At 41.3% G+C, this 27,437-nt stretch overlaps 1 protein-coding gene, 2 long non-coding RNA genes and 1 other non-coding gene across 4 annotated transcripts; 2 read left to right on the top strand and 2 right to left on the bottom strand.

Annotated features, from left to right (window-relative positions):
• Positions 1 to 12,384: 12,384 nt before the first annotated feature.
• On the bottom strand, positions 12,385 to 16,098 carry LOC107281791 (uncharacterized). Its single transcript, XR_001547789.3, has 3 exons — positions 15,955 to 16,098; positions 14,026 to 14,081; positions 12,385 to 12,687 (listed from the first exon to the last, which is right to left on the bottom strand). It is a non-coding gene; the product is annotated as an uncharacterized lncRNA (long non-coding RNA).
• A 5,461-nt stretch (positions 16,099 to 21,559) lies between these two features.
• LOC107280870 (uncharacterized) lies at positions 21,560 to 22,111 on the bottom strand. Its single transcript, XM_015782642.1, has one exon. The coding sequence runs from the start codon at positions 22,109 to 22,111 to the stop codon at positions 21,560 to 21,562; it is 552 nt and encodes a 183-aa protein (XP_015638128.1).
• Positions 22,112 to 23,093: 982 nt separating this feature from the next.
• On the top strand, positions 23,094 to 23,200 carry LOC112937680 (small nucleolar RNA R71). The gene has a single exon (XR_003240343.1). It is a non-coding gene; the product is annotated as a small nucleolar RNA R71 (small nucleolar RNA).
• Positions 23,201 to 24,733: 1,533 nt separating this feature from the next.
• On the top strand, positions 24,734 to 27,052 carry LOC136356939 (uncharacterized). The gene is made up of 3 exons (XR_010741992.1): positions 24,734 to 25,320; positions 25,647 to 25,712; positions 26,843 to 27,052. It is a non-coding gene; the product is annotated as an uncharacterized lncRNA (long non-coding RNA).
• The last annotated feature ends 385 nt before the right edge of the window (positions 27,053 to 27,437 follow it).

Consider the following 27,437-nt stretch of genomic DNA (forward strand, 5'->3'; position numbering starts at 1 on the left):
CCTGTGATCCAAAGAATGAGAGGAGAGAGAGGAAGTTGGGCGGAAGGACTCCAACAGTGACATGTCATGCTATTGCTATGGTTGCTTACCTGTTTACCTAAGATGTTTAATCAAATGTTTCTTGGTTCTCCCTCCTTGCTGTTGCCAACATTGCCTCAGATTGACAAAGCATTTAACTAGGTGAGTAAATCAGTTAACTAATAGAATCTTCCGCCAACAAATTCATTTATGCTAATTCATTGCTTTGTCAATGTTGGTACTGAACTTTATTTCTGGTAGTGGAGATGTGATAGGTCTCTCTCTCTCTCTCTCTCTCTCTCAGTTCACGAATTGCCTTGGTTTCTTCTGCTTACTAAAATGGTTGTCTTCTATGGCACATGTTGAGGACAGCTGACCCAGAGGGTCTGTAAGAAAATTTATGCAAAACAAACAGAATGAATCAGGTATAATCCTAATCAACTTAGCTCATGTGCTTTGTGATGCAAAATTTGTTTTTCCTATGGGTAAAAACAAGAATTGTTCACATGACATTACCAATACTATTCTCTTGTCTATATTTAAGAGATAGATATGTTGAGATGAATATGTTGTTTGCAAAGGGCATCTAACCACCTTGCTATCTGAATTTTGATTAGGTCCGTTCTCATGTCCCGTGCTAAATAATAAGAGACTGTCTTTGAAATTTTGCAGATCCCATGTTCTTTGATTGAAACAGAATAATTTATGTTCCATTCATTCCTCTAAGGGTGATTAATTGACTTAATGATTGTTTACTTTGACTCATACAACTTTCACAAAATTTAGGCATATATTGGATTCTTCAAGTCATGACAATATGTAAAAGTGTAGAGGGAACATTACTAATGTTGCCCTACTAATTATGGATCTCTTTCATTGTTTCATGGTTGATGTGACACTATTGTGCTGAGGTATGACATTTTTATCCTTGCTTTGTTGGGTTATTTCTTCATATTATTCAATTCCCAGATGATGTATGGGAGTGGATATCTATGAAGTCAGAAATGACAAGAGATAAATGAGGAGCAATGATGCTTGAAGAAGCAATCCATTTTAAGGCTTATGCATCCATTATGTTCTATTTTAGTCCCTTCTTTTTGTGTATGATTGACTACAATGTAAGGAGAATATCACATAATGTAAAGTAGAAGGTAACTGTAGAAGTATGAGGATATCTATATATGTGTATGAAAAAAGCAACTTCGAAATTTGGCGTGTCCATGTTTAAAGGTCTCACCTGAAAAATGAATTTATGGTTGATGTATTCATGTCATGCTCCAAAGATCATATTGCTTGTAATTATTTTCATTGTAGTGTAGAATTTTTCTATGGTTGTATAGGTAAAAATGACTCGCTATGTGAATAAACGTGAAATTTATAGGAAATTTTGGGATATGTTCATTCTGTACGCGCAATATAATTTAAGTATTGACAATTTTCTCCAGTAAAATGTATATGCATGTTTCTTTCTTTTTACACCGTGCGTTGCACGTGCACAATTACTAGTAGTCTAAAAAAGCATTCATTTTAGAGCATGTTGGATTTTTATGTATGTTTTTTATTTTGACTTTTGCATATGTATGATTAGACAAACCGCCGCCGAACTACGAGGAGGTCTACTACACGGCAGCTGAGCAAGAAGAAGGGGAGCAAGGCAAGCCCCCACCTCCCACCTTTGAACACATTGAACCTATGATTTGAAGGTTTTTGAAAAGAATTGCAAAATGTGCATGTCGATTTTATATAAACTACTAAAATTTGATAAAGCTTGTTAGACTAACACCTAAAATTGCATTACCTCTAGAACTCCACACAAGACCTTGACCCTTTATACCAAGCCTTAGAAATAACTCCTATTATCACATTAAGTATGATGATTGAAGTCACTAGACTATGGGAATGCTTAGCTATGCTTAGGGTAATGTTTGCTTGTCTTATGGGTTAATTTATATGCATAAATTGAATTTATTTATGATCTGGACAGAAAAGAAATTATGAGTTATTTGCCAAATAAAATAATGGAAAATGTGAATTTTAGGTTTTGGCCACAAGTGGTGCTCATATTTGAACTTAGATGTGCACCGATAGGGGGAGTGTGGGCCTAGACCGACCTAAGGACTTCACTCATTATATGTTCATTTCGTATACAGTGCAACCACATGAGCTAGTATGGGATAGCCTAAGTTTAGTATATTATTTATGGTTTAGCCTTACATTTTGGTAGGCTGGTGTGTATGGGTTATGTGTTAGCTCATCGGAACTTACTATTTATCGATGAGGTAGTTTAGGTGACTTAGTCTGTCCAATACAACGGTATGTTCCCGTCGTGTCCGCCACCACGGCGTTAAGTTTAAGGCATGGGCCCGCCACTTAACGGTTCTAGGTCATATGTTCCAGTATGCCCTAGGATGGAGGAACACGTATTGTGCTGGTGTAAAGCTAAATCATAAATCTTGGAAGGGCTTTGTTGTGAGTAATAAATCGGATACTTATGTATCGCGTACCATGCTTTGCATGATTATTATTTCGCATCATGTGGGAAAAGTGTACGTACTCTACAGAGTTAAAACTAATCGATTAGCCGTGCTCGCGGTTATTGAGCGGCGTGTGAATGTGTCATGAGTATAGACTTGTGTTTTAAATTTTCTAAATGATGAATTTAAACTTCAAAATGTGATATGAATTGTGCTTTAACTCCTTGTTACTATGGATGGTAATAAGGAGCTATGTTATAAGTGTTTTACATCTATTATAATCCCCATTTGATAGGTGTATGCTTGCTGAAATTTAAATGAAAATAATCAGGATTTATGAAATAATTTTTGCAACTAAAATTTGCTTTATGCCAAAACTAGCCAAGTACCTTACTTTAAATATGCCTTACATGTAGAGTCTTAGGTTTGATAGGTGCTTGCCCGTACAATTTATTTTGTACTGACTATTGCTTGTATTGTTGTTTGTTGCATATTTAGAGATGGTTGCAGGTGAAGTCATTCCTGTGGAGGATGAATTCGTTGGGGATGATTCTGTTGGGTAGAAGATGCTTCCGTGAACCCTAACTATTTGGCCGGTCGGCCATATGTAACTAAGTGCTATGTTATATGTTTATCTCTAAGACTTGGAACTAGAACTTCCTTTTAATTTAGAGATATCATGTGCTTGGATGGAAATGTTTAGTATGTTCCTTTTATTAGGATCATATTAAGCATGAGTAAGAGTTAAGGATGTCTGAGACAATGTAGATCTTTAGCCATTTTGTGTCAAGTCTCCTGTATGTGTAACACATCTGGTCGCCACCTTCGAGTGGTTTGACGGGCACAACTCAGGCTGAAGTTGACTGACAGCTAAAAGCCCAGCAAGGTTTCACATATCCTTCTCTCGGAGCGTCGAATGACTTAATACGTTTGATGGAGGGAATTAGTGGTTTATTCTTCCTTCAAATGTAATGAGTTCATTCGAAGTGTTTCCGGACACTTGTTTATCATGCTATTTTTGTGAGATTAGTGGTAGCCACATCGAATTGCAGGCTTATATATGCATGGTTCTCTTTTTATTTTGCCGATGGCCTTATTGCAATCTCTTCCCCCATGGGATTGATATCCATCCCCCCCCCCCCCTGTAATACTTTGGTTTCTGTTCAACCTGAGGCTAACACAAATCTTTCATCTAAAATAGTATTTGGTTGCATGTTGAGCCCAATACTAAACCCTACTATAAATCGTGTTCACACTTGGATGCTTCTCGAGATGGTGTCCATCGGTAGTCCTAGGGCTGGATCATCTTGGTGTATGCGAGGACAGGCGGTAAACAAAGCTCATCTTTGTTATGTGTGGAGGGTGGCTTCTTGTTCCCTTAGAGCGACTTTGCCTTGACATGGCATGGAATAGGAACACCTCTGACCTGTGTCTTGTGGTAGTCTCGCGGATGCCACATATATGCAAATGGATTTTATTTTTATTTTTTTTTGCGGGGGATGGATTTTATTAGGTGTAGTAGTAGTCCTCGCCCCGCTATGTTTGTCTTGACGGACATGGTATATATACTCAAGTATGCTCTCTCTCTCTCTCTCTCTCTATATATATATATATATATATATAGCAATAGAAACTTCAGTATACCTAGGTGTTACTGGCAAGTAGCGAGGTCTTGGTGTAGCATGAAAATCAACATCGTGAAGCAGCAGGATGATCTTAGTCATACTGTGATAATTTTTTGCATTGCTTGTCATGGAGCATGGAGCTACTTGTGGGCTAATATATTCCCTTTTGTAATGCAAAAGAAAAAAAAACAAAGATCTAGAGTTGAGTGTGATTTCCTAAGTAATATCACTAATCGGCTTCTGAGATACGAAACTACAAAAATTGTAATAATAATACACATGGTAGGATAATTACTTCAGATTATTCCATACATATATGGTTCATTAGCTCAATTGTAAAACGTGCATGTATGGGGCCGTTTAGTATAGCTCAAGTTCCCAGCTCCAACTTAGCATCTGTTTAGTAGAGCTCTAGCTCCTAAATTTAGCTTCAGGAGTTGGGTCTGGAGTGGAGTTGTGGAGCTGCCTAAACCTAGCTCCACAACTCCAGTTTATGTGAGAGAGATCCACCCAGCTCCGCTTCCGTTTTAGATGGAGCTGAAACTGTTTGGCTGGAGCTGTGCCAAACAGGCCATTACCTAGAACTAGAGCCCAACCAAGCGATCTAGATTTGGCAAAAATTGGAGCGGAGTGGGGTGGAGCGATCCTCAAAATTACACTGTAGAGGTGGAGTGGCGTTTTACCAGCTCCACCGCTCCACTCCGGACCGAAATACAACGCTACCCATCTATTTTGTTAGAAATTACGGAGAAATGCCACCGAACTACCCCAGCGACCCCCCATCATCACACCGGTTCGCCTCTCTCCTCTACCCCGACATCGCTCGAGAGAACAAGAGGCGGAGGGAGGAGAGCATTCGCTGGTGGCTAGGGCAGGGCTCACCGGCGGCTACGGCAAGGCTCACCGGTGGCGACACAGGCGGAGCCCTCCACCCCTGTTCCCACCTCTCTCTCCTAGGATGGCACTCGGCGCTTGGGACGGCAGGGCGGCGCACGAAGGCCGTCGGGGCGGCAGGGTTGGGGCGACAGGACGGCGCACGACGGCAGCGGTAGCATGGTACACAACGGCGGGTACGGCGCACGGCAGCGGCGCAGGTTCTCCCGTGTGTAAGGTATGCCAAAACCCTAAAGTTGTGTTTGGTTGCAGGCCACACTTTACCACAACTAACATTAGGCAAGTTGTAGTAGCCACAAAAGTGTGGTGGATAAATTGCTAGCCACAAAGTGTGGCAAAGTTGGCAAAAAAATTAAGTCTATGACATATAGGATATGCTATTGAAAAAGTGTGGCAAGCCACAACTGTGGCAGTGAACCAAACACATGCTTAACAAACTGTGGTAGCCACAAGTGTGGTGTGGCAAAGTGTGGCCATGAACCAAACGCCCCCTAAGATTTTTCCTCAGATCTGGTTCAATTTTAGGGGGATTGATTGGTTGATTATTGGGGAATTGATTCATAGTGTTTCCACATATTAATAGAATAATAGAGATGGATTCCTACTGTTTCCGTCAACCTTGCCTGCTAATTAGAGCGCATGAACAAAAATATCGAAGTGATTGTCCTGTCCCTAATTGCTATGGATTAACAAAAATATAGTCATGTTCGCTGAAATTTAATCTGAATTCAATTAATCAGTACAACTTTCTCATCTGTACAGTTATGCATGAGGTTGCACTAGTAGTTACTACCTCCGTTTTTTAATAGATGACGCCGTTGACTTTTTCTCACATGTTTGACCATTCGTCTCATTCAAAAATTGTATATAAATGTATAAGATATAAATCACACTTAATGTACTATGAGTGATAAAACAACTCATAACAAAATAAATTATAATTACGTAAATTTTTTGAATAAGACGAATGGTTAAACATGTGAGAAAAAGTCAACGGCGTCATCTATTAAAAAACGGAGGGAGTATTTCGGTTCTTACTGAAGTGCCACAATATTTTGCATTATTCTTTTCTATACATATACTCCCTCCATTCCTAAATATTTGACGCCGTTGACTTTTTTAAATATATTTGACCGTTCGTCTTATTAAAAAAATTTAAGTGATTATTAATTCTTTTCGTATAATTTGATTCATTGTTAAATATACGACATATATAGTTTTACGTATTTTACAAAAGTTTTTGAATAAGACGAACGGTCAAACATGTTTAAAAAAGTCAACGGTATTAAATATTTAGGGAAGGAGGGAGTATATATTATGGTTGTGTGGATGTAGTTCTTTTGTATACATATATATGTAAATAAAGTAGGAAACGATGCAGATTGTTTTCTTTCACTTCCTTAATTGATCACACTGTTTTCTCCCTTACCTTAATCCTTACCGATAAACATACCTCATCTAAGCTAATTTTGTTAGCAAACAGGTCATTGATATGCTCCTGTTTAAGGGTTTAGGGGATGGAGGAGCTGGGCAACATCACCAAGCTTGAAAAACAGCGCCATCACGTCATCGGGCAATATGTGGTCGGCCAAAAATGGACTGGTGCATGACATGGAGAAAGACGAAGGGATGTCCGACTTCCTAAAGAAATTACTGGAATTAATAGTGATCTGAATAAGACGCTGAGAACCTACAACTTAATTGTTTTAATCACTGGAATCCCTTTTGTTTTAATCTGCTTGATCCTTCAATCATCTGCGCAGTGTCGCGTTGTTGCTAGTGAATTGTTTGTAACCTGTAGACTGTAATATGCAAAGTTGATGCCATGAGTTCATACCATGTGTTGCTACTCGATGGGTTAGAACTCATGTACTCAGCACATGACCATCACCCGGTGTCTCGTGAAATCATTGATTCCATATTACAGTAGCACTTATTAATCTGTAGCATAAAGGTCATGGTCATGGAAATAATAGTCAGTGTTTATTTATGTTTCTATTCCCTAATATATATACTATTTGGTAGTTGTGACTTGTGATGTATATCAAGAACCACAAGGGTAGCATTGTCCATGTCTCTCCTATCATCTCTTATCATCTCTTTCAGGATTTCTAGAGCTGATCAAGCTAGCTAGCCAAACATTTTTAGGCCATCTTTAGCTCTTATAGGAGCTAACTCTTACTGAAGTTAGAGTTTGGAGCTAGGATCTGGGAGCTGGAGCTCTAATAAACAGGCCCTATGTTTCACATATGTAGCTCATGTTGATCGAACACCAGTTAATTACGATATATGTGGGATCAACACCAGTTAATTACGATATATGTGGGTGTATGATCTTGATCATAGAGCATGAAAAGTATCTATACAAGTCACATGATTTTGACACAGTTCAACAGAATTACAAGTAACCCAAAATATATATGGTTCATCAATATGACTATTTTTGGCTCTGGTATTAATTTATATCAAGTGAGGAACTTTCAAATTTATCTTTTTTTTTAAAAAAAATAAAACATCCGAAATTCAAGCCAAACTTAGACTAGGATCTTAGCAACTTTTATAACTATCTCATATCTTGCAACAACCTAGACTCAGATTAGCAAAGTGCAGCTCATTTTTCTCAGGTTCCCGGATAATTGTTGGCTATTCTTATTCAATTTTTGAGAGATCACTTAACCTTGAACCCATATATAAGAGATATAAAATAGAACAACTATTCATCATTTCAACAAGATAACTAAGTTGTCTTATCTAGCATAATAAAATCTAACCTATATTTTTTTGGTATTTTCAAATTTTGTAAATTTTTATATTGTTTTTAATTTATAAGATACAATGCGGAAATTCAAACATGCAATTGAAAAGGGAAATATGCAATGATACAAGTTACATAAGTGTGTGTGTGTGGGGGGGGGGGGACATCTCCCCCAAAGCTTGTCTTTCGCTCAAGGTCCCTGGTAGGGGTTGAATCCCTGGAAGCAGAAGTATGCTTGGTGATCAGCGTGCTGTTGCTGCATCAGATTGTTGATGTTAGTGAACTGAGCATCAGCATTTTGCTGCCATTCTTGCGTCCGAGCTATGTGTTCCTAGAGATTATGCTGGATCTCCCCCGTATGCATGTCAAGAGTATCCATCCTCCTCGTGATCTCACCTAAGTCCCGAGAGGAACTTGAGCGCCACAAGTTGAAGATTGGAGGCGTACCACTTGAACTGGAGGAACGAGCGTTCATGTTCCCCCAGTGTACTTCATGAGGCACTTGCCACCGGTTCTCGTTGGCGCTTTGCCAGGCCGAACCTCCGGTGCTGTGGTGTGGAGCTTGGGTCCATCCGGGTGCATCCCCAGTTGGTTCCTAGTCCACCTCATACATATGCACGGGTGTCAATGATGTTGATCCTACGTGTTCTTACCTTGCCATGTTGCGTGTTTCCCTGTATGATGTACCTGCATGAGATTCTTCTATGGTCTGCAGGGGAATGGTTAGTTCCTGACAATTGTACAAATGATATCCCGGGTTAGGCAACGGGATTCCATTCGTACAATCGGGGAAAAAGTATATCAAAGAGCCATCGGCCCCATGCTTAAGTATATGCCCTTGCACTAGATAAGTTGCATCAACATAGGAAGGGGAGGTGGATATATATTCAATTTGATCAGTATTAATCACCCCGAGTCCATTCGCTATGTAAGTAATCAATGAAGTGCACTCAACAGGAGCAATATTCTGAATACTTTCCAACCATTGCCTAATCATACATTTAACATGAGCAACTTTGATTTTTCGAACCATGGCAAAAAGAATGATCAACTCATCTTCTCTAATGGGTCTGAGATCACCTCTAGGAAATAGTGTCATAGCAATCCATTTTTGCATAAGCCTGAATGTAGAATTATAGATGTCATTAGTCCTAGGTTTTCTGTAAATTGAAGCACCAGAAATGTCTTCCTAAAATCTGTTTTTCTCGAACCCAGAAATTCCTTTCCGAAGATCGATTTTACAGGTATCGTGAAAACCAAGAAGTGTACTTAATCCTTTCCATCTAAGGGTATACTCTTTTCGGAAAAAGTGAAAGGAAATTCCATTTTCTATTTCTTTCAAAGTGCACATAAATTGCAAAGTAAGCAAACGAGAACCAGGCACATCTACTACTACGAATTTCTGCCAACCTACAGCCTTCTAGATAATGCGAAAGTCAGCATCCATACCTATCTTTTTCAAAAGTTCCGGGTCGTATGCTCAGGTGTGGGCGAACTGCCGGTCCTTCAGCATGTAGTAGACTTGCAGCTCCCGTTCACCGACAAGGTCGAGGACAGAGTCGTTCAAGAGGCATGACGGAACGTCGGCGTCTTCCATCGAGACGTCAGGAGACGCACTCGATGAAGAGCCGGATCCCTTCTTGAACAAGCGGGACAACCGTCTTCTCATCCTGCACAAATGAGCAAGAAATGGACTAACTCGGTGGGGTTAGGATAGCACAGTTTATACCCGATGGTTAGTTTCACCAAGACAATTTGCAAATGCAACTAAATTCCTTGAACATGAGGCAAATTTGCAAAACTTGAATGAATTTTGAGAGCAAAGTTTGAGAGGGAGTGAAAATGCATTAAAATGGGATGGACTTCCCTCTCCCGGCCGGATGGCTTATATAGGGCATCACAACGGTCAAAATTGACGTGTGGGCCCCATTAGCCGTTGCCCTGCCAAAAGTGGCAGCCGACCATTACCTGGCCGGTAGGGGTTCGGCTGAACCCCTGGTGGGCCCAACCGGTCCCACTTTCGACCGTTGGATTCCAACAGTCAGTGTGGTCGTGGCACAACAAATTTTTATTAAAAAATTTATTTTATTTTGCTCAGAAAAATTCATTTGAAAGAATTACCTCAAAATTGAAACCTAAATGCAAATTTTGAAAATTCAAACATGGTTTGATGCAAAAATTAAATTGATGGAAGTAAATATGAAGATACATACCAATTTACCTGTTAGCGAGGGCGGCGTCGTTTTGGGTCCGACGAGCAAGACCATACCTCCAGCGTTTAGTTCTTGGATTTTCCATCCATCTCCGGAGGTGATGGAGCGTGCTTAGTCTGTTTCAATCACCACAGCTTCTTTGTCTTCAATGTGGGCGGCAGCTTCTTCTGAGCCGGCTGCTCTGACTTCTTAGCCAGTGTGTTGGATTTCAGCTGCGTCTTCCAATAACGGGATCTGGGCACAGATACTCCCTTCTCCAGGAAGTTGTAGACCCTCGATTTTGGAAATCGGAAATCTTCTGTGTTTATCCGTACCAATCCCTAGATCAGTAATTGGTACACACATACATAGTTGGATCACAACATATCACGAATGAATTCAGGCTAAAAGAGTTAAATACTTACATTAGGGCCAGGTAGGCCAACAACTATCAGAGAACAACAGCGGAAGACAAAATAATATAAGGGCCCGGTTAACATGCCACAGGCAGTCAACTGGGGAACGAGACCTAGAACAAGACCACACTCCGATCATCTTGTTGGATACGCAAGCGTACCGACAAGGGCTTCTCTTCAACACTCTCCTAAAAGATATATAAATAGCAAGGGTGAGTACCAACCGTACTCAGCAAGCCACCACAACAACAATGCATATGATAGAGGGTATTTCAAGGAAGGGCTCCAGGTTCTTTTGCATAAAGCAAGCTTTGCAATTCTTTTCACAAGCCTAAGACCTAGCATAGACTGATCAAGTTTTAATACCAATGTTCACATTAAACAACGACGGTTCTGTCCACCATCCATTGTGATCCCAAGGATATCTTCCCGCCATTGAGTCGTCATGGTTTTCTGAGGACGTCCACCTTCCCTCCTCTCAGGGAGTGGCTCCATCAGCATAAAATTCATCATGCAATATCCCATCCCACACAAGTTAAGAATTTAGAGTCTAGCCAAGTGTAATACACGTCCCGGTGCTCAATAACCGCGAGCACGGCTTTTCGAATAGATTTGGTTTACTCACACTGCAGTGGATGTACACTTTACCCGCACTCCGCGACTGCCCAACACATGAGCCTCGTCCCAACACATGAGACGCGACACGGCAAAGCTTTTCGATAACCTCGCATTGGCAGTACCTGCTCCATGAACTTAAATACTCATGTACTCTAGGCATCCATGTTTCTAGCAGTGAGAGGAGTTCTGGCGCTCCCGGGAAAGAGAAGTCTCACACACTCATTAAGTTAGTTTCTCCCTCACACACTCATGGCAGTCCTACCAATGGCGACACCGATGTAGGAGCACGCCTCGCGGCCCTACCTCAACGGCTGCCTCACCGTAGCGCACCTGCCTCACTCAGGGGTGAACCATCTATGCAGGGATACTGCCTCCGCTCGGCTATCTAATCCGCTAGGTCTATACCCATACGAGAAGTGCGGTTGTACGGGGGTCATTTCATGCTTAACTTCATGGCTCGGTCCTTAATTGACCGTGGACGGTACTAGCCATTTCCAGATACCACCCAAATCCTCCGTCCGCCCCAGTCGAAAACAGTTGTTTAGTTTTATTTCTCCTTTCACAAATCATGTCATCAATATCATGGCAATGTGGCGCTCATGTCTCCACATGCCGCATCTCAATTACCTTCCCAAAGGTAATTGCCCAAGCATAAAGCATTTGATAAATATGAGTATGCATGATTCTATAATAGCATTTCTAAGCATTTGTCATAATTGGCTAGGGACTTCATATGTAAACATGGTTACGAAGGAATAAGGGGTAACAATAATCAAGGCATGGCATAATCACAAGTAGAATGTTCATCATTACATGCAATTTTATTTGTAAACAAAATAATTTCGCAATTGGGATCAACATGTTCAAGGAATAGTGATGACTTGCCTGCTCAGGATAATCCTTATTATTGATATAATCTTGATCAACATTCACCTCCTGGAAGTTGCAGACGTTGCCTCACGACTAACCGATACACAAGGTCTATAATACGCGAGAAAAACCAATATTCAAACAACAATCAAATATGCACAACAAAATGTACTATTCGTGTTTGCTAATGGATTCCAATCATGCTAAGGGCTAAAGTTTCTTAATCTTTCTATTGTCATCGTGGTCTATTTAGGAGTTAATCAACATAGCATTTATGGTATACATATATATTTGGCTAATGTCGTAGGCTCTCCGAACCTTCCATTATATTTGAGAGATGAAATGAATAATTCAAGTCATCAAACAAGCATAATGAAATATCCGACGCCTCGAGGGAGGAATATTGGAGACATTGCTGGGCCTTTAGCCTGCCAGTCAACTTCAGCCTGAGATGTGCCCGTCAAACAACTCGAAGGCGGTGACCAGATGTGTTACATATTCAGGAGACTTGACAAAAATGGCTAAAGATCTTCAACATCTCAAATATTCTTAACTCATACTCATGTGAATCTAGTTCCCAGGATGTGCACTAGATTCACACTTTCATCTCAAGCATGATTATACATAGCAAACACAAATAAGATGAAAGCGATTATAAACTACATCTACTTTAGTTACATTGGCCGACCGGCCAAATAAATAATAGAACAACGGAAGCCTGTCTACCCAATCCACAAGCACACCGACTAGGGGTTTACCCCATTAAGTTCAAGTCCTAGAAGAAGCCGTCGATTACCCGCATCACTCAAAGACTAAGTCTAAAACCTGCAAGCAAAAGATTAATTCAATAGCAAGAGTCAGTACATTATTAGAAATAATATACTGGCAAGCACCAAGACAAGCCTAACACTCTACTTGCAAGGCATATAATCAAGGAAGGCATAATATGGTTCTTTTTAGCATAAAGCAAGTTTTATTTGCATAAAACATTTCTAAATCTGGTTTACTTTCAAATAAATTTCAGCAAGCTAGTACTTAGCATATGGGCATCAAAGTAGGCATTAATCATGTATAAATATTCACCTCATTGCCATCCATGGCAGCAAGGAGATCATTCTCAAATCTCATCACAATTTGAAAGTAAATTTCAGCATTTAGGAGAATAAACACAAGTCTATACTCAATATATATCCACACGCCGCTCTTGACCGTGAGCACGGCTAATCAATTAGTTTTGACTCTGCAAAGTTTGTACACTTTACCCACATGATGCGAAATAATAATCATGCAAGAGCATGGCACGCGATACATAAGTACCCGATTTATTACCCGCAACAAAGCTTTTCCAAAATTCATGATTTAGCCTTACACCAGCACGATACGTGTTACTCCATCCTAAGCCATACTCGATATATAACCTAGAACCGTTAAGTGGCGGGTCCACGCCTTAAACTTAACGCCGTGGTGGCGGACACAACGGGAACCCACCACGTGGCACAATACCGTTGTATTGGACACGCTTAGTCACCTAAACTACCACGTCGGGGTAAATAGGAAGCTCCTCTGAATTATACGAACTCATACACACCGGCCTACCAGAATGTAAGGCTAAACCATAAATAGTTTACTAAGCTTGGGCTATCCCATACTAGCACATGTGGTTGTACTGTATACGGAATGAACTGACATTGAGTGAAGTCCTTAAGTCGGTTTGGGCGCACACTCCCCCTATCAGTACACAACTAATCACCATATGTGCACCACTTGAGGCCCAAACCTAAAATTCATGTTTTCCACCATTTTGTTTATCAAAATCACAAGTATTAAAGTTCTGCCCAGATTATTTAAAAATCAATTTTCATGTTTGTAATGAGCCCATAATGACAAGGAAGACTATTCTAAGCATGGCTAAGCATTATAGTAACCTAGTGTCACCAAAACTCATATATAAAGTGGTATAGTCATATTGTTCCTAAGGTTAGGAATGAGGGATATGGATATATGTGGAGTTAAGGTGATAATGTAAGTAGTAGGAGTTTGTCTAACAAGTTTAACAAAATTTTAATTTATTAGTGTACAATCGACATGCAAGATTTGCAAATATTTTCAATAACCTCCAAAACATAGGTTCAAAGTAATCAAAGAGAGGGAGGTGGGACTTGCCTTGAATCAAGAAAATGTCAGCGCCTAAATCATTTCTTCACCGTTTAAGCAATCATCTATACAAAGTACACGTTATGCAATTAAACACCAAAATATGCGAAAAATCCAAAATGCTCTAAAATACATGATTTGTGCACAGGGAATAGGTACTGGTCTAAAATGAATTTAGGTGAAAGAATTTCTATTTTATCTCATTTCATTTGAGAATTATGAATTTTAGAAGTTTCGTCGGTATAGTGTAGGATTTACTTAGGTACTATTGTGAAATGCTGTTGTAACGTGATTCTTATTAAGTTTATGTTTGCTGGGGTGAATATATGTGTTTTCTAAGACTAACACATTTGGTTTCATAATTTTTAGAGTTAATATGAATTCTTTATGTTTTTTTACAAGTTATAACGTGTTATAGGTGTATAGTGTTCTATAGGTTCATGGCTTTAGAGGTTTAGGTCCAGAACTTGCCTCATCTAGCTAGTGATGTATGAAATGAGTATTTTAGTTAACTAATCTAACCTAAGTTCATAGGCTTATGGTCTTTATTATCATGGTTCATATTTTATAAACTAGGGGAGCTCTAGTCCATGCTAGCAATTTATTATATCAACCTAAAAATTATTATATGAGCTAAGTGCCTTAAGTTTTGGTGGATGGGGATGGAACTATGCATTCACTGGTCTAACAAGTTTTATGTGGGTTTCATTATAGCTAGAATGTATTTCTATATACATTTATATATATACATATTGCTCAATCGATACTATGTGATCAGCACCTATCATATAAATTTAAAGTTTAAAGCTACAACCTGTACAGAAGGTTCCATATTTTATTTTACTATGTTGAAGCCCACTGTTTGCTGGTTCTATAGATATTTGGTTCACTTCATTTAGACTAAAGATGAATTTTCTACAAATTTTACAATTTAAGGTTGCTCTATGATGGTTATTACTTACATAAGTATTTAGAGGCTTTTATCATACAGTAAGTATATAATTTTATTTTATAACTTGGAAGTATATGTTTTGATGATTCTACAGAACTTGGGTTTACTCAAAAAGGATCTAAGATGAATTTTATATGAACTTCTAAAATTCAGCTTATCTAAAACTAGTCATTTAAAGGTAATAGTTTTAGAGGCATTTGATGTATAGTATGTATACTATTTCATTTTGCTTTATAGGAGAACATAAGTTGGTGGATCTGTAGAAACTGAGTTTGCTCCAAAATGAGTTGAGATGTACTTTATATGCATTTTATAAGTTTGTGTATGCTTTATGTATGATTTATCTTAGACCCATTTTAGAGACAAGGTCTGTGCGGCGGGTGCCAAGCTTAATGTTACCACATTAAAGTTCATAGTTTTGTGAACCTATAGAAATTTGAATCATCTCAAAATAAGTTATATTTGATTTTATATGGATTTTACAAGTTTAGGTGTTTTGCTGTTAAAAAGTAAAGGTTTTTAGTATTATCTTTTACATTTTCAGATTTTAAACTCATGGGGTTCACCTGTCGGTCTCAGGCCAATATGCAAAAAGGCCCCTAGGGTTTCAGGAAATCAAACCGCAGTCCTATGACTGTTTTGTGTGTCTTGAGCTTTTGCAGAAAGGATCCTATATTAACCTAAATTCTTGTGAGGAGGTCCCTGGTTCGAGCTGAAGCAGATCAAGCCATGGCTGAGCTCGATCTCAAGCTTGCCAGCGGCAAACGGTGGCTCGTTTGAGGGTGCGACCAAAAGAAAAAATAAAGATCATGCTATTGCGATTCCATTCCTCTACTTTTCTCGGTCAGTGGACATCGGAGTAACGCCGGCGGCGAGTCCGAGCGGCGGCTGTGCTTAGGCTGCTACTGCATGCTGAGTTGGTGCTCGATTCTAAGTGAATGAAATGCATGAATGCAATCCTATGGGCTCAAGGATGCTCACCGAACCTTGAACGAGGCGCGGGAAAGTCTGGACAGCGGCAGCGGTGAAGAATATGGTCCGGCGACGGTGCAGAGCTCCGGGAAGACGGCAACGGCTCGATCCACTCATCGAATTGACATGCATGTGTTTTCATGGGGTTAGTGAGGTCCTAGGGATGGTGTATACGCGAAGAATCGGACAATGGCTCACCGGAGGAGGCGGAATCGACAATGGCGACGGCGACCGGAGGTGAAGAAGACGGTAGCCGATCTCCGCACTTGCTGCGCCATTGCCTAGGATTTTTGAGGGTTTTAGAGTAAGACTTCAAGGAGAAGACGTTGGCGCGACAGCTCGGCTTGGTTTGGTCTACTGTCTACAGTGGTCGGAACGACGACGATGTCGGCTGCGGCAGCGCTTGGAGCGCGCTCCGGAGTGCCGTGGGCACGACGGCGTTCCCGTCGATCTGCTGCACGATAGAGGATGAAATTAAAAGGATAAATCCTCGGCATGGTGAGGAGAGTATGGAACGTGAAAGAGATGGGGATTACCCTGGCTTATTGACTAGTACGATAGTTGTTCTTCTTCGCGGCCGGCGGCAAGGATGAGGGCGACGGAGAAGTTGAGAGCCTCCTCCCTCGGTTTCTTCGGCTTAGAGGTGGAGAATGATGTGTGGAGATGCAGCTGGGAGGAGGAGAAGTCTAGAATAGGAGTTTGATGGCGTCGACACGTTGTGGCCACGCGTAGTACACAGCCGGCGCCAATCTCTCCCTCTCGGCTGTCTCTGGTCGGCTGGAAGATTTGCACAGGGTGAGGACGAGCCAGAGTGGCTGCCAAGTGGGTCTAGGTCGTGGCAAACTAGGCTAGGGTGAGAGGGTTGGGCAGAAACGTGGGTGAACAAAAGGTTTGAATGATTTTCAGGATTATTTCTCTCTCCAACTTTAGTAATTCAATTATTTAATTTGTGGGTAGAATAATTTAGTGTGGATTTTTCTGAAGGTAGATGAAGATACCTAAATTCCATTTTCTTTGGTTGCACTCAAAAATTATGGATAGATTACTCACAGAAATTAGAGGAATATGGGTTCTTTGGAAACTAGTTTGGATTTTTAGGAGACTTAAACAGAGAAGATAAATTCTGGAAAAATTATATTTATTTAAGATAATTAGCCTAGTATTTGAATAAATTATTTCCCCTTACACTTCCATGCAGTTAAATGCACTTTTCGACAAGGTATGGTTTTAGCCAATTAGGAGTTATAATTAGTCTATTATTTGACTGGTTTAACTGATTTATTTGAGGTATCAAATTTAGTTATTAAATTTTACCGAAATTGCTGTGTGTTGTATATGTTAATTAGATCCTACATGAATTTTCCAATGATTTTATCTTGCACAGATTATTTTAGATAATTAGCAAGACTTATTTTCCTTTCCTAAATGTATGTAAATGTTTTTAAAACTTTTATATTTAGACTCTTCTTAACCTGAGGTGATGTTGATATGTTAGAATTTTAGTTTACCTTACACATGTCATAAGCTCCTTAACTATTTATGCATAAGTTTACTCTAATATTAAATTAAGAGAATGCTTATAAAGGTAACTAAGGTGGAATATACCCTATATGAGTTAATTTATTTGTTCACTTCCATGTTCATGACTAGTCTTCAGATGGATGACCAAATAGTTTTGTGGGGCTTGACATTGGCCTTGTTGATATATTTTAAGGTGTATTATGGTTCCTATGTATTATTTTCCATTAGTTAGCACTGGACCCTAATGGTTTAGTTGTTTGTCTAGATTGCAATTATATTCATGAGACCTATTATAAAATGCAAATCGAAAATCCAAATGCATATGAAGGACTCAAGTCAAAATATGATTTTATGCGAGTATGCATGCTTTGACTTGGGTTGCATCCAAGTCCTAGGTTAAAGATGAAAAAGTTTTAATTTGTTCTTAAATTTTATTCATGCAAGAGTTGGATCAACTTCACCTAGGTTTAAAATGGAAATTTTTGGTTTACAAAATTGAAGAACTTTCTTTTCAACTAGTTTTGATGGAAATTCCTTAATCCTAGAATTCGGGTATGTTATAGCTAATCGGTGGTTTAGTTTATCAAATGGCTATGGAAGGATTATAGCTATATATGCATCTATCTAAATAGCACGGTTACCTACCAGAGGTTCTGTTGTTAGATGGATTTAGGATCAATCAAATAATGAATCATTTGTATTATTATTTAATTGATGGAGGCTTTACTTTAATTATGAACATATTTTACTTGTCACAATAAATTATAAAAGGTTAATAATTATCCATGCTTTGTATGTTAGAGTTGTTTAGGTTAATCATATTATGGTTACAGATTATCCCATCACATAATTTTACAATGAATAATCCTAATCTACAATTGGACTTGGGTTATATATGGTCAAGGTCTATAATTAGTATTTATCCACCATACATGTTTGTCATATATCCTCTTTAATTTTAATATATGCAATCAAGCGATTTAATACTACAACGTATAGCTATAATGGACTGTACAGTATATGTGAGTGCACAATATCTTAATATTGAATCATTTATTTGAATAGCTGCTATTTACTTTAAGCTATATAGTACATGTGATTTTAAGTGGATTTATGAGTGAGTTACTGTCTATACAACTTAAGGGTCGATTTCCAACCTAAACATATATATACTACTGTATTGGAAATGTCGTTAATTAATTTCATATTGGTGGTTTAATCATACAAGCTCTGCTATTATTTCTCATAAACAAGTTAAAGACTCATCAACGTGTGTTCATATTTTAGTCACAAAATATGAGGCTAAACATTATTTATATAGTTTGGACGTTATGGGTATAATTATATATGGACATATATTAATAAATGGCACTAGCATTTCCTATGCTTTAATTAATTTGAAACAATGCTTCTAATTAGTTTACATGGGTTTTACTGTGATAAAGCATGTTAAAGACAATTATTTGACATCTACTTTACAGTACAATATCAATTTTATTTATTAGCACATTTTTAAGTTAACTATTATACATTATCTTGATATTAATTATTTTATAAATATAAATATATTTTATTAAATAGTGAATTATATACCATTAGAAAGCTTATGAATTTATATGAATTTAGGTTTAAGTTTCACTCGAATCGGAGCTAAAACGAATAAGTTACGCTAGTTTAAAGATTCAAATTTGAATAAATCCGAGAAATTGTAAAAAGGTACTGTTCCTAATTCATTATTTTTATTCCTAAACTTTATCCAAAACTCCAAGTGACTGCCATGTGGGGTTTAGGATTGTATTTGCTTTCCTACCGGATTATTTTTCTAAAGCAAATCCTGTGAACCATTGACAGGTGGGCCCGGCTGCTCTCTCTCGTTCTTTCTTTTCCCGTCGTCTTCTACCTCCAGCCATCGGCCGAGCAGAGCACGGCGCGGCTAGGCCCGGGCGAGGGCGACCTAGCGGCGGCCAGGGAAGGAGCGGAGGAGCTCCGGCGAACCCCCGCAGGCGGCCAAGGCACTCGGCGGCGCGGGGACGAACGACGCGGCATGGCCGTCATGGCCAAGCCCTTGGTTGCAACCGGCTAGGGCGAACGGGATGGTCTACGACCGATTCGACAAGTGCGTGAGCATCTACAGAGTGTGGGGGTTCCATTTTACACACTAGATGGAGAGGAGGAGCTCCGGGATGGCTTGTCCACGGCGAGCTTACCGGCGGCAGAACGGTGGCCGGACCGGCACAGCGACGGTTGTTAATTGGCGAAATTAAAGGGGGCTATAGGGCATGTTTGGATTGATGTCCTACCAAAATTTTGGTAGTGCCAAATCTTGGGCAAGCTTTGGAACTACCAAAATTTTGGTAGGGTAGAGTTGAAAATGTTTATTTGGATTGAAGCCAAAATTTGCCCATAAGAGATAAGTTTATAGGCAAAGCCAAATTTATGGCATTGGTAGAGTTTTAGTAGAGGTGTTTGGTTTGCTACCCTACCAAAATTTTGGTAGGGCAAATTTTGGTAGGGTAGCAATCCAAATTGGCCCATAGTTTCTACGGGACTAGGGGAGGCCAGAGGAGTGAGGAGTTACCGAGGGATGGAGGAACGACGAAGTTCGATGTCGCGGGGGTGGAGTAGAGAAGAAGATCCCACACGCACGCTAGATGTTCGACGAAATGTGTGTGAGAAAGAGAAAGATGTAGAGATGGGGCTAGGCCTTGTGATGGCAGCCAAGGTGTGTGGGGAGGAAGGGAGATGGGAGGGGGTATTTATAGGGTGTGGGAAGGGTGGCTTAATGGTCACGCGACGGATGGTGCACGGGGCTCGAGGACGACATGATGGCGCACAGGGCTCGAGAGCGACGTGATGGCGCACGGCAGCGCGGGGCTCAAGGCGGCAACGGCGACACGCGGTGACACGATGGCACGGCAGCTGCGCACGGGGCGCGAGGCACTGATGCGACGGCGACGGCGACGCGACTGGTGCAGGGCTCGGCGGGCGCGGGTGACGGCGACGGTGACACGAGCGGCGCGGCGCAGCCGACGGCGACAGCGACAGCACGCAGCGGGTTGGAGACGGCGCGGCGACGGCGACGCGACATGACGCGGCGGCGCGGGGCGCGAGTTGGCGCGCGGTAGCGGCGCGGCAGGGCGACGGCAATGGCGACAAAACGGCGCGCGGCGGCGATGGCAGAGCGAGGCGACGGCAACGAGACGCGGTGATGGCGACACGACAGCGACGGCGCCGGCGCAGACGGGGCTCGAGGCCGGCTAGGGCGGCGCAGCAGTGGGGAGAAAGAGAGCTGGGATGGCTAGAAACCAAATCGAACACCTAGGGGCTAATGAACAGATTTTAGAGGGTACTTTGCAATTAGGAAAAATATACTGTTGCCACTAATTTTGTCACAATGTAAAAATACACCGCGTCTAAGTTATTTCATCGAAATTTATATTCAAATTAATATTGTCCAAATTTAAGTTTTATTAAAGATTCTATAATTTCCTAATGAGACCGTTATTAACACATTAGCACATTAGCTCAATTTATTTATATGCTAGTTTATTTTATATGGAGGGGTTTAATATATTAAATTTCAATCCCTAAATGCAATTAGGAACTTGGTGCAATATCGATCTACATATCGAATTAAATACTCCCATAATTCTATTTCATATAAAGAGCTTCGTTTATGCGAATAATTATTATTTCATGTGTACTTATATTATGGCACCCACCTACATTATTCAAATATTTTAATATTTGATGAAATAGCTTAATGATAACTTTTCTTTTATTTGATTTTAATATCTTGTGCATAAATATTTGTAGGGTTAAATATATTCTCGTAAATTATATCTATTGCTTAAATGTCGATCTTTTCTTTACTTTCTTTGTGATCATTTACGGTTTGGCAAGCCATAGCAATCATAACAACCAGCATGATGCAAAAGTTTTAAAAAGTTCGAAATTTTAGTGATTTTTATTGTCAGGAATTTTCAGGATGTTACAGAAGTTCTGCATGAACCTTACTAGGTTGTCCGTCTTGGGTGGCTCCACTTCGACCACTTGAATGTTTTGAGGGTTTGGCCCATACTTTATTCTCACCATGGATCATTGTTCGGTCCTCTGCTGGAACTCAAACTTTTCCTCCTTCTCGTTGATACGGAGATGGATACTACCCGTTCCCACGTCAATGTTGGCCTTCGCGGTGCTAAGGAACGGACGCCCCAAGATGAGCGGTGTATCCTTGTCTGAATCCATGTCTAGCACCACAAAGTCAACTGAGATGAAGAAATCCCGTATCTTAACCGGCACATCCTCCGCTATCCCAGCCGGGTAATGGATCGACGAGTTGGCCAGCTGCAGGCGCATCGGTGTTGGTGCCAACACCGTGAAATTGAGCTTGTCGAAGACTTCCTTGGGCATGATGCTCACGCTGGCTCCAAGGTCGCAGAAGGCTTGGTCGAATTTTTGTGTCCCGATCAAGCAGGTGATCGTGGGACACCTCGGGTCTTTCTTCTTTTCCGGGAGCTTGTGGAGTATGGCTTTGCTGCACTCCTCCGTTAGCTTGACCACCTCGGTTGTTGGTAGTGGCCGTTTGTTGTTGAGGATATCCTTGAGGTAACGTGCATAGGTGGACACTTGCATAGTATCCAATAGCATCACGTGAATATGGATCTTTTGGATCACATCAATGAAACGAGTGAACTACTCGTCCACCGACGGCTTCTTGAATCGCTTAGGGAATGGCAACAGCCTTGTGTCGTAGTACTCTTGCGACACAGTCTTCTCTGGCTGAACCTCTTCGTCAGCCGTGTCGCTAGACGGCGCTTCCTTGTGGTGGCTGTTAGCTCCTGCAGGGTTAGGATATGGCGGATCGCGAGTGGATTTACCTCCCCTCATCGTGATCGCCTTAACATTTTCTACAGAAGGTTAGGGTTGCCCCGGAATCCTCCTAAATTCATTAGCAGGTACTAGAACAGCTAATTGCGCCAGCTGGGTTTCAATCATCTTATTGAAACTCAGCTGGTTTTGGAATGCGGAAGCAAAGCCATCTAGCTTAACATTTATATTTTCTAAAATCTTATCTTTGGCAGCCATCTTTTTATTAAGTGCATCTGTGGTTTTTGCCTGCGCAAAGACAAGATCTTTCAAGGAGGGTTGGTTTGAAAAGTTACCATTGTTATTACCTCCTTGGAAGTATGAGCGGGGTTGGTTCCACCCTTGACCTCCTTGTGGACGGAACCCGTTGTTGTTGTTGTTGTTTCCCATGTACATCGCCTCTTCACGGGTCTCTGGACATTCATTTCCAGAATGACCCGTATTACCGTAGACCTCACACGTGACGTGCGAGTCTAAGGCCTTGACGGTGCCTTAGGGCTTCTTATCGTGTTCATCCAGGCGTTTCATGAGGAGGTCAAGCTTCGCAGTGAGCATCTCCGTCTCCTTGACGGTGTGCATGCCTCGCTGACGGGACTGGAGCCGTTCCTCGCTCTAGCCCATGTTAGAGACCATCTTCTCTATGAGGTCGACGGCTCCTCTAACCGTCTTAGAGAAGAAGGCTCCTGCAGCTGCCACGTCCAGGTGATCGCGGGACGTGGGAGTGAGCCCGTTGTAGAAGCTCTGGAGTATTAGCCACTGATCCATCCCGTGATGAGGACAGGCAGCCACATACTCCTGGAGTTGTTCCCATGCTTCTGGGATTGACTCCTCCCTCGTATGCTGAAATCCAGAAATTCTCCTACAATGGGCATTGGTTTTGCCCATCGGGAAGAACTTGGACAAAAATGCCGTAGAGCATTTGTCCCAGGAGTTAATTGTAGCACGATTGGTACCAAACCACTGTTTCGCCTTCCCCAGGAGGGAGAAGGGGAACAGCCTGATCCTGACGGCGTCTGGACTGACACCCTTCATGGTGTACGTGCTGCAAATTTCCAGGAACTACTGCCACAGAATGGGCTAGCCTGCGCCATTGTAGTGAGGCTCGACTTCAGATCGAAGTCCGTGTCTCTTAAGTTGACCTGCGGCCCAACGGGCATGTTCTCAGCTGAGGGGGCAGCGAACTCGTGGATAGTCTTCTCGGCCATAGTATTGAAGGTTGGTGGCGCTGGAACGGCTGGCTTCTTTGTCAGAAGAGTTTTCTGCGGAGGTGTTGGTATTTCGTAACGACATTACTAGAAATATAATTCCCAGCAATGGAGCTAAAAATATTCATGGTATATTATGGTTACAGATTTTATCCGCAAGCGCACGGATATATCATTGTAGCATTTCACCCGAGAGTATTCCAAGGGTATCGTATTTGTTTATCCCGTGGGAAGATTATAGGAGAGAGAACCAAACTAATATTTATATGTTACTTGTATTAATCATGTATAAGCAGGGGTAAGGATAATCATAGGGTACAATGACACACAAAGCATAAGACTACTCACTCTCATATTAAATCTCCTAAGCTAAGTGGAAAGAAAATAGAAAATAATCTATTCCTATACTTCTAGTATACATATTATACATACATCCTAGTTATAAGATTAACTAGCTAATACCCTCTTTCCGATGCTGTCTTGGTACTTCCAGAAGCCACCCTTGACTGCCGAGTTCCTTACGACAGCCCGTCATGACCATACAACCGGGCTAAATACGGAGGAGTACCCTCCCTAGGGAATTAACTTAGGATTATATCCACGCGCAGAGAAATACCCGTACTGAGCTGTCACCATCAGCGGCCCACCTCTCACCCACAGCATATAACCCTAAATAACGATACCCAATAACCTAGGCACCACGACTAAATTACCAGATACTACTCTAATATCACCGTCGTGACATAAAGTATTCACATAAGCAAACATTATACTCGTACCAATGCATCTCCCAGATAAGCTAGCAGTATAATTGTCACGCCCTAAAAATCGCCTAAATTAAAAATGCATATTTTGAATCATTTTTTAGAAATTATTTTAAAAGCCTTCAAGTTAAACCCTAATAATCTAGGAAAATTTTCAACATAAAATTGAGCTAGATAAAATTTTATTAAATACTTTGCTTGTTCCTCTATTTTCTAGAATTTTCTGGGAATTATTTGAGCAAGGGAAGTATTTTTAATAAATGAAACATCATTTCACAAATTATTTTAATTGAAAAAGTTCCAAAAACCCTCCAAGTCGTTGGGCCGAATCCGGCCCAACATTCCCTCTCTCCCGCGCGGCCGAGCCGGCCCAATCGGCCCAAGCCGACGCCGTCCGCCCCCTCCTCCTCCAGCCGCCGACAGGTGGGGCCCACCTGTCGGGGTTGTCTTCAACCTCCGGCCGGCCAAGCCCAAGCCGCCCGACCGCGCCGCCTTCCTCCCTCAAATCCGCCCCAATCCGGCTCCTTCGAGTCCGATTGTTAGGGGGATTTTTATCCCCTCATCCTCCTCTATCTATCCCCCCAAAAATCGGAGCAAACCGTTGAGTATTCTCTCCGAATCGAGTCCGTTTCGAATTTATCCCCAAAAACCGAGTTTAGATTTTCTCTGGCCGATTCCACGCGGTAGGAGTCCGATCTCTTCAATCCAAGGCTATAAATAGGACCCCCTAGTTGTCCTCTTTCTCTTGCCCCCTCTCCCGTGTTCTCCCGTGCTCCGTAGCACCGCCGCCACGCCCCTCAAGCCGCCGCCGCCGCCGGCCATGCTCCGGTCGCGCCGCGCCGCCGCATCCGCCGTCGCCGCCGCTTGACGTCGTCGCCTTTAGGTGCGCACGGTGCTGGGGAAGCTCGGCCGCCACCTCCCCGTCGTCGCCGTGCGCCGTAGCCCCGCCGCCGACGAGGTCCGAGCCGCCGGCGCCGAGCCTCTCGTCGCCGGCCGTCGTCGGTCGTCGATTGGCGCAAAGGTGAGCACCGTTGGGTTCGCGTCGTCGGCCTCTACGTGTAGGTGTCCTCCAAAACCCCGGCCGATCACCCTAGCTCCGGCGAGGTCGCCACCCGTGCCGTGGCTGCCGTCAATGACGTCATCATCTCCTTTTTTTTAGTTTTCTTTAATAGATTAAATAGATTAAAACTTCGGAAAATCATAACTAAATAACCGTAGCTCCGATTCAAGTGGTTCAAGTTGCTAAATTTTTTTAAAAATCGAGAAGGTTACATGTTAAAAATATCCACATGTACTGTTTATGCTTGTTTTTGTACTGTTTTGTTGATTTTTGTTTATTTGCTTTAGTTTCCGATGTTCCAGAGGAGAGCGTTTCAGTTGAGGAAGGTTCAGAGGTTTTTGTGGAAGCCCAAGGCAAGTCACACAGATCCCAAACAACCCTTTGAGCATGTTGTATCCGTTTAAAGCTATGGTTTTATTTCAACTTATGCATTATTTTTGAATGTCATTGGACGGTGAACCTTTTCCAGTTAATTAATGGCCGAAGATAACTTTATTTTCCTATGGGCTATAATTTTATTAGCATGAACCTTATATATTGGATTGGTTCAGCTAAATGCCATATGTATTTTTGCTTAGCCATGCTTAGAACCATTAGCTAATTAAAGGGGACTAAATATATATTACATCATATTATTATTATTAATTATGGTTATATTTAATGGTCGCTCACGATGGTTAATCGCGTGATGTTAATTAATTGATAATTAAACCTGGTTAAGGTGGGTTGTGAGCATATGGTTTTGATGGTTGTGCTCATGACAATTAAGGACCGGTTCGCGAGCTACTGTTGTGAAACAATTATCGTGCCAACCACAAGCCAGCGTGGGCAACGACTTTATCTTTTGTATAGCATGATTCATTATAGTGTGCCAAACTGTGAAGCGGCGAGAAGTCTGTGGGGGTCGCTGGGGAGTCCATTGCCTCTGGTTTTGAGGGGGAGATTATGATCCAGGAACGGTGCACTGTGGTGAGTTGTGTTGTGCGAGGGGTATTGTCACAGTTCCTTTCCAAGGTATCGTGGTGGTACTGAGGCGCATGGTGACATGTTGTGGGATTGTGTCTTGTGGGTACAGTGGTACACCTCTTATCAGAGTAAAACTATTCGAATAGCCGTACCCGCTGTTATGGGTGAGTTGAGCAATGTTTTCGTGATTAGACTCACACTATTCATTAATGGTAATTGTGTTAACTAAATTGACTCCTGGTTTGGAATGGTATATTCCTGGTATGGAGGTTTGATTTGTACAACCGGGGTTGGTTGTTCAGATGAGGTTGGGCCTATGCAACACAGGTGTGTTGTATGGTGTTTATTTAATACTGATTAATTATTCAACTGTTTTACTATTCCTTAAATATTTATTAAATGCTGTTTATGCAAATAAGCTATATTATGCCATCCTTTGTTTCCTGTGCACTTGCATATTTGTTATGTGGCTTGTTGAGTATGTCATATGCTCATTCTTGCAATATTCATTCATCAGAAGAGGAGTACTTCAGCGAAGGTGATGATCTGGAGGATTAGGCTTGTTCCGGGTTGAGATGCCTGTGGAGTGGAGTCGCCATAGCTGTTCCGTAGTTTGTTTTAGTTTATTTCTTTCCGCTGAGTAGAATGTTATTCTTTGAGAGGAACTATCCACCTCTGTAATAATTTATTATTTGCGAATATTAAATAGTTATTTATTTGTACTCTACTATCAATTTGTTATTGTGTGCCTCGGCTGATTCCTGGACGAGGGTTTAACACACATGTAAGCGTTTGGAATTTTGGATAGAAATTCCGGGCGTGACAATGATCAGTATAACTCGGAAATAATGTAAAGCTAGTATTCATATAATCGGAAAGTAGTACAATACCAGAGTTGTAAGAATATTCTAAGTAAAATACTAGTTTTACAATAGAAGAAAGTAAAGCTACTAGAGCCATACCCGAACTCTTCGGAATACTTCCAGACTCCGATTCCTATTCTATTCCTACTCTACTAGCTTGAGAGCACTAAACTAAACTTGAGAGAGTACGAGAAGCTCTTGCTTGAGGTGTGTGGAGAAAGTGAGAGGGTGAGGGGTTTATATAGCCTC

This window comes from Oryza sativa, chromosome 1 (assembly GCF_034140825.1).
Source record: "Oryza sativa Japonica Group chromosome 1, ASM3414082v1".
Lineage (NCBI taxonomy): Eukaryota > Viridiplantae > Streptophyta > Magnoliopsida > Poales > Poaceae > Oryza > Oryza sativa.

Coding starts and splice junctions, on each gene's coding strand:
- LOC107280870 (XM_015782642.1), bottom strand. CDS start 22,111: ATGCTATTGGATACTATGCAAGTGTCCACCTATGCACGTTACCTCAAG.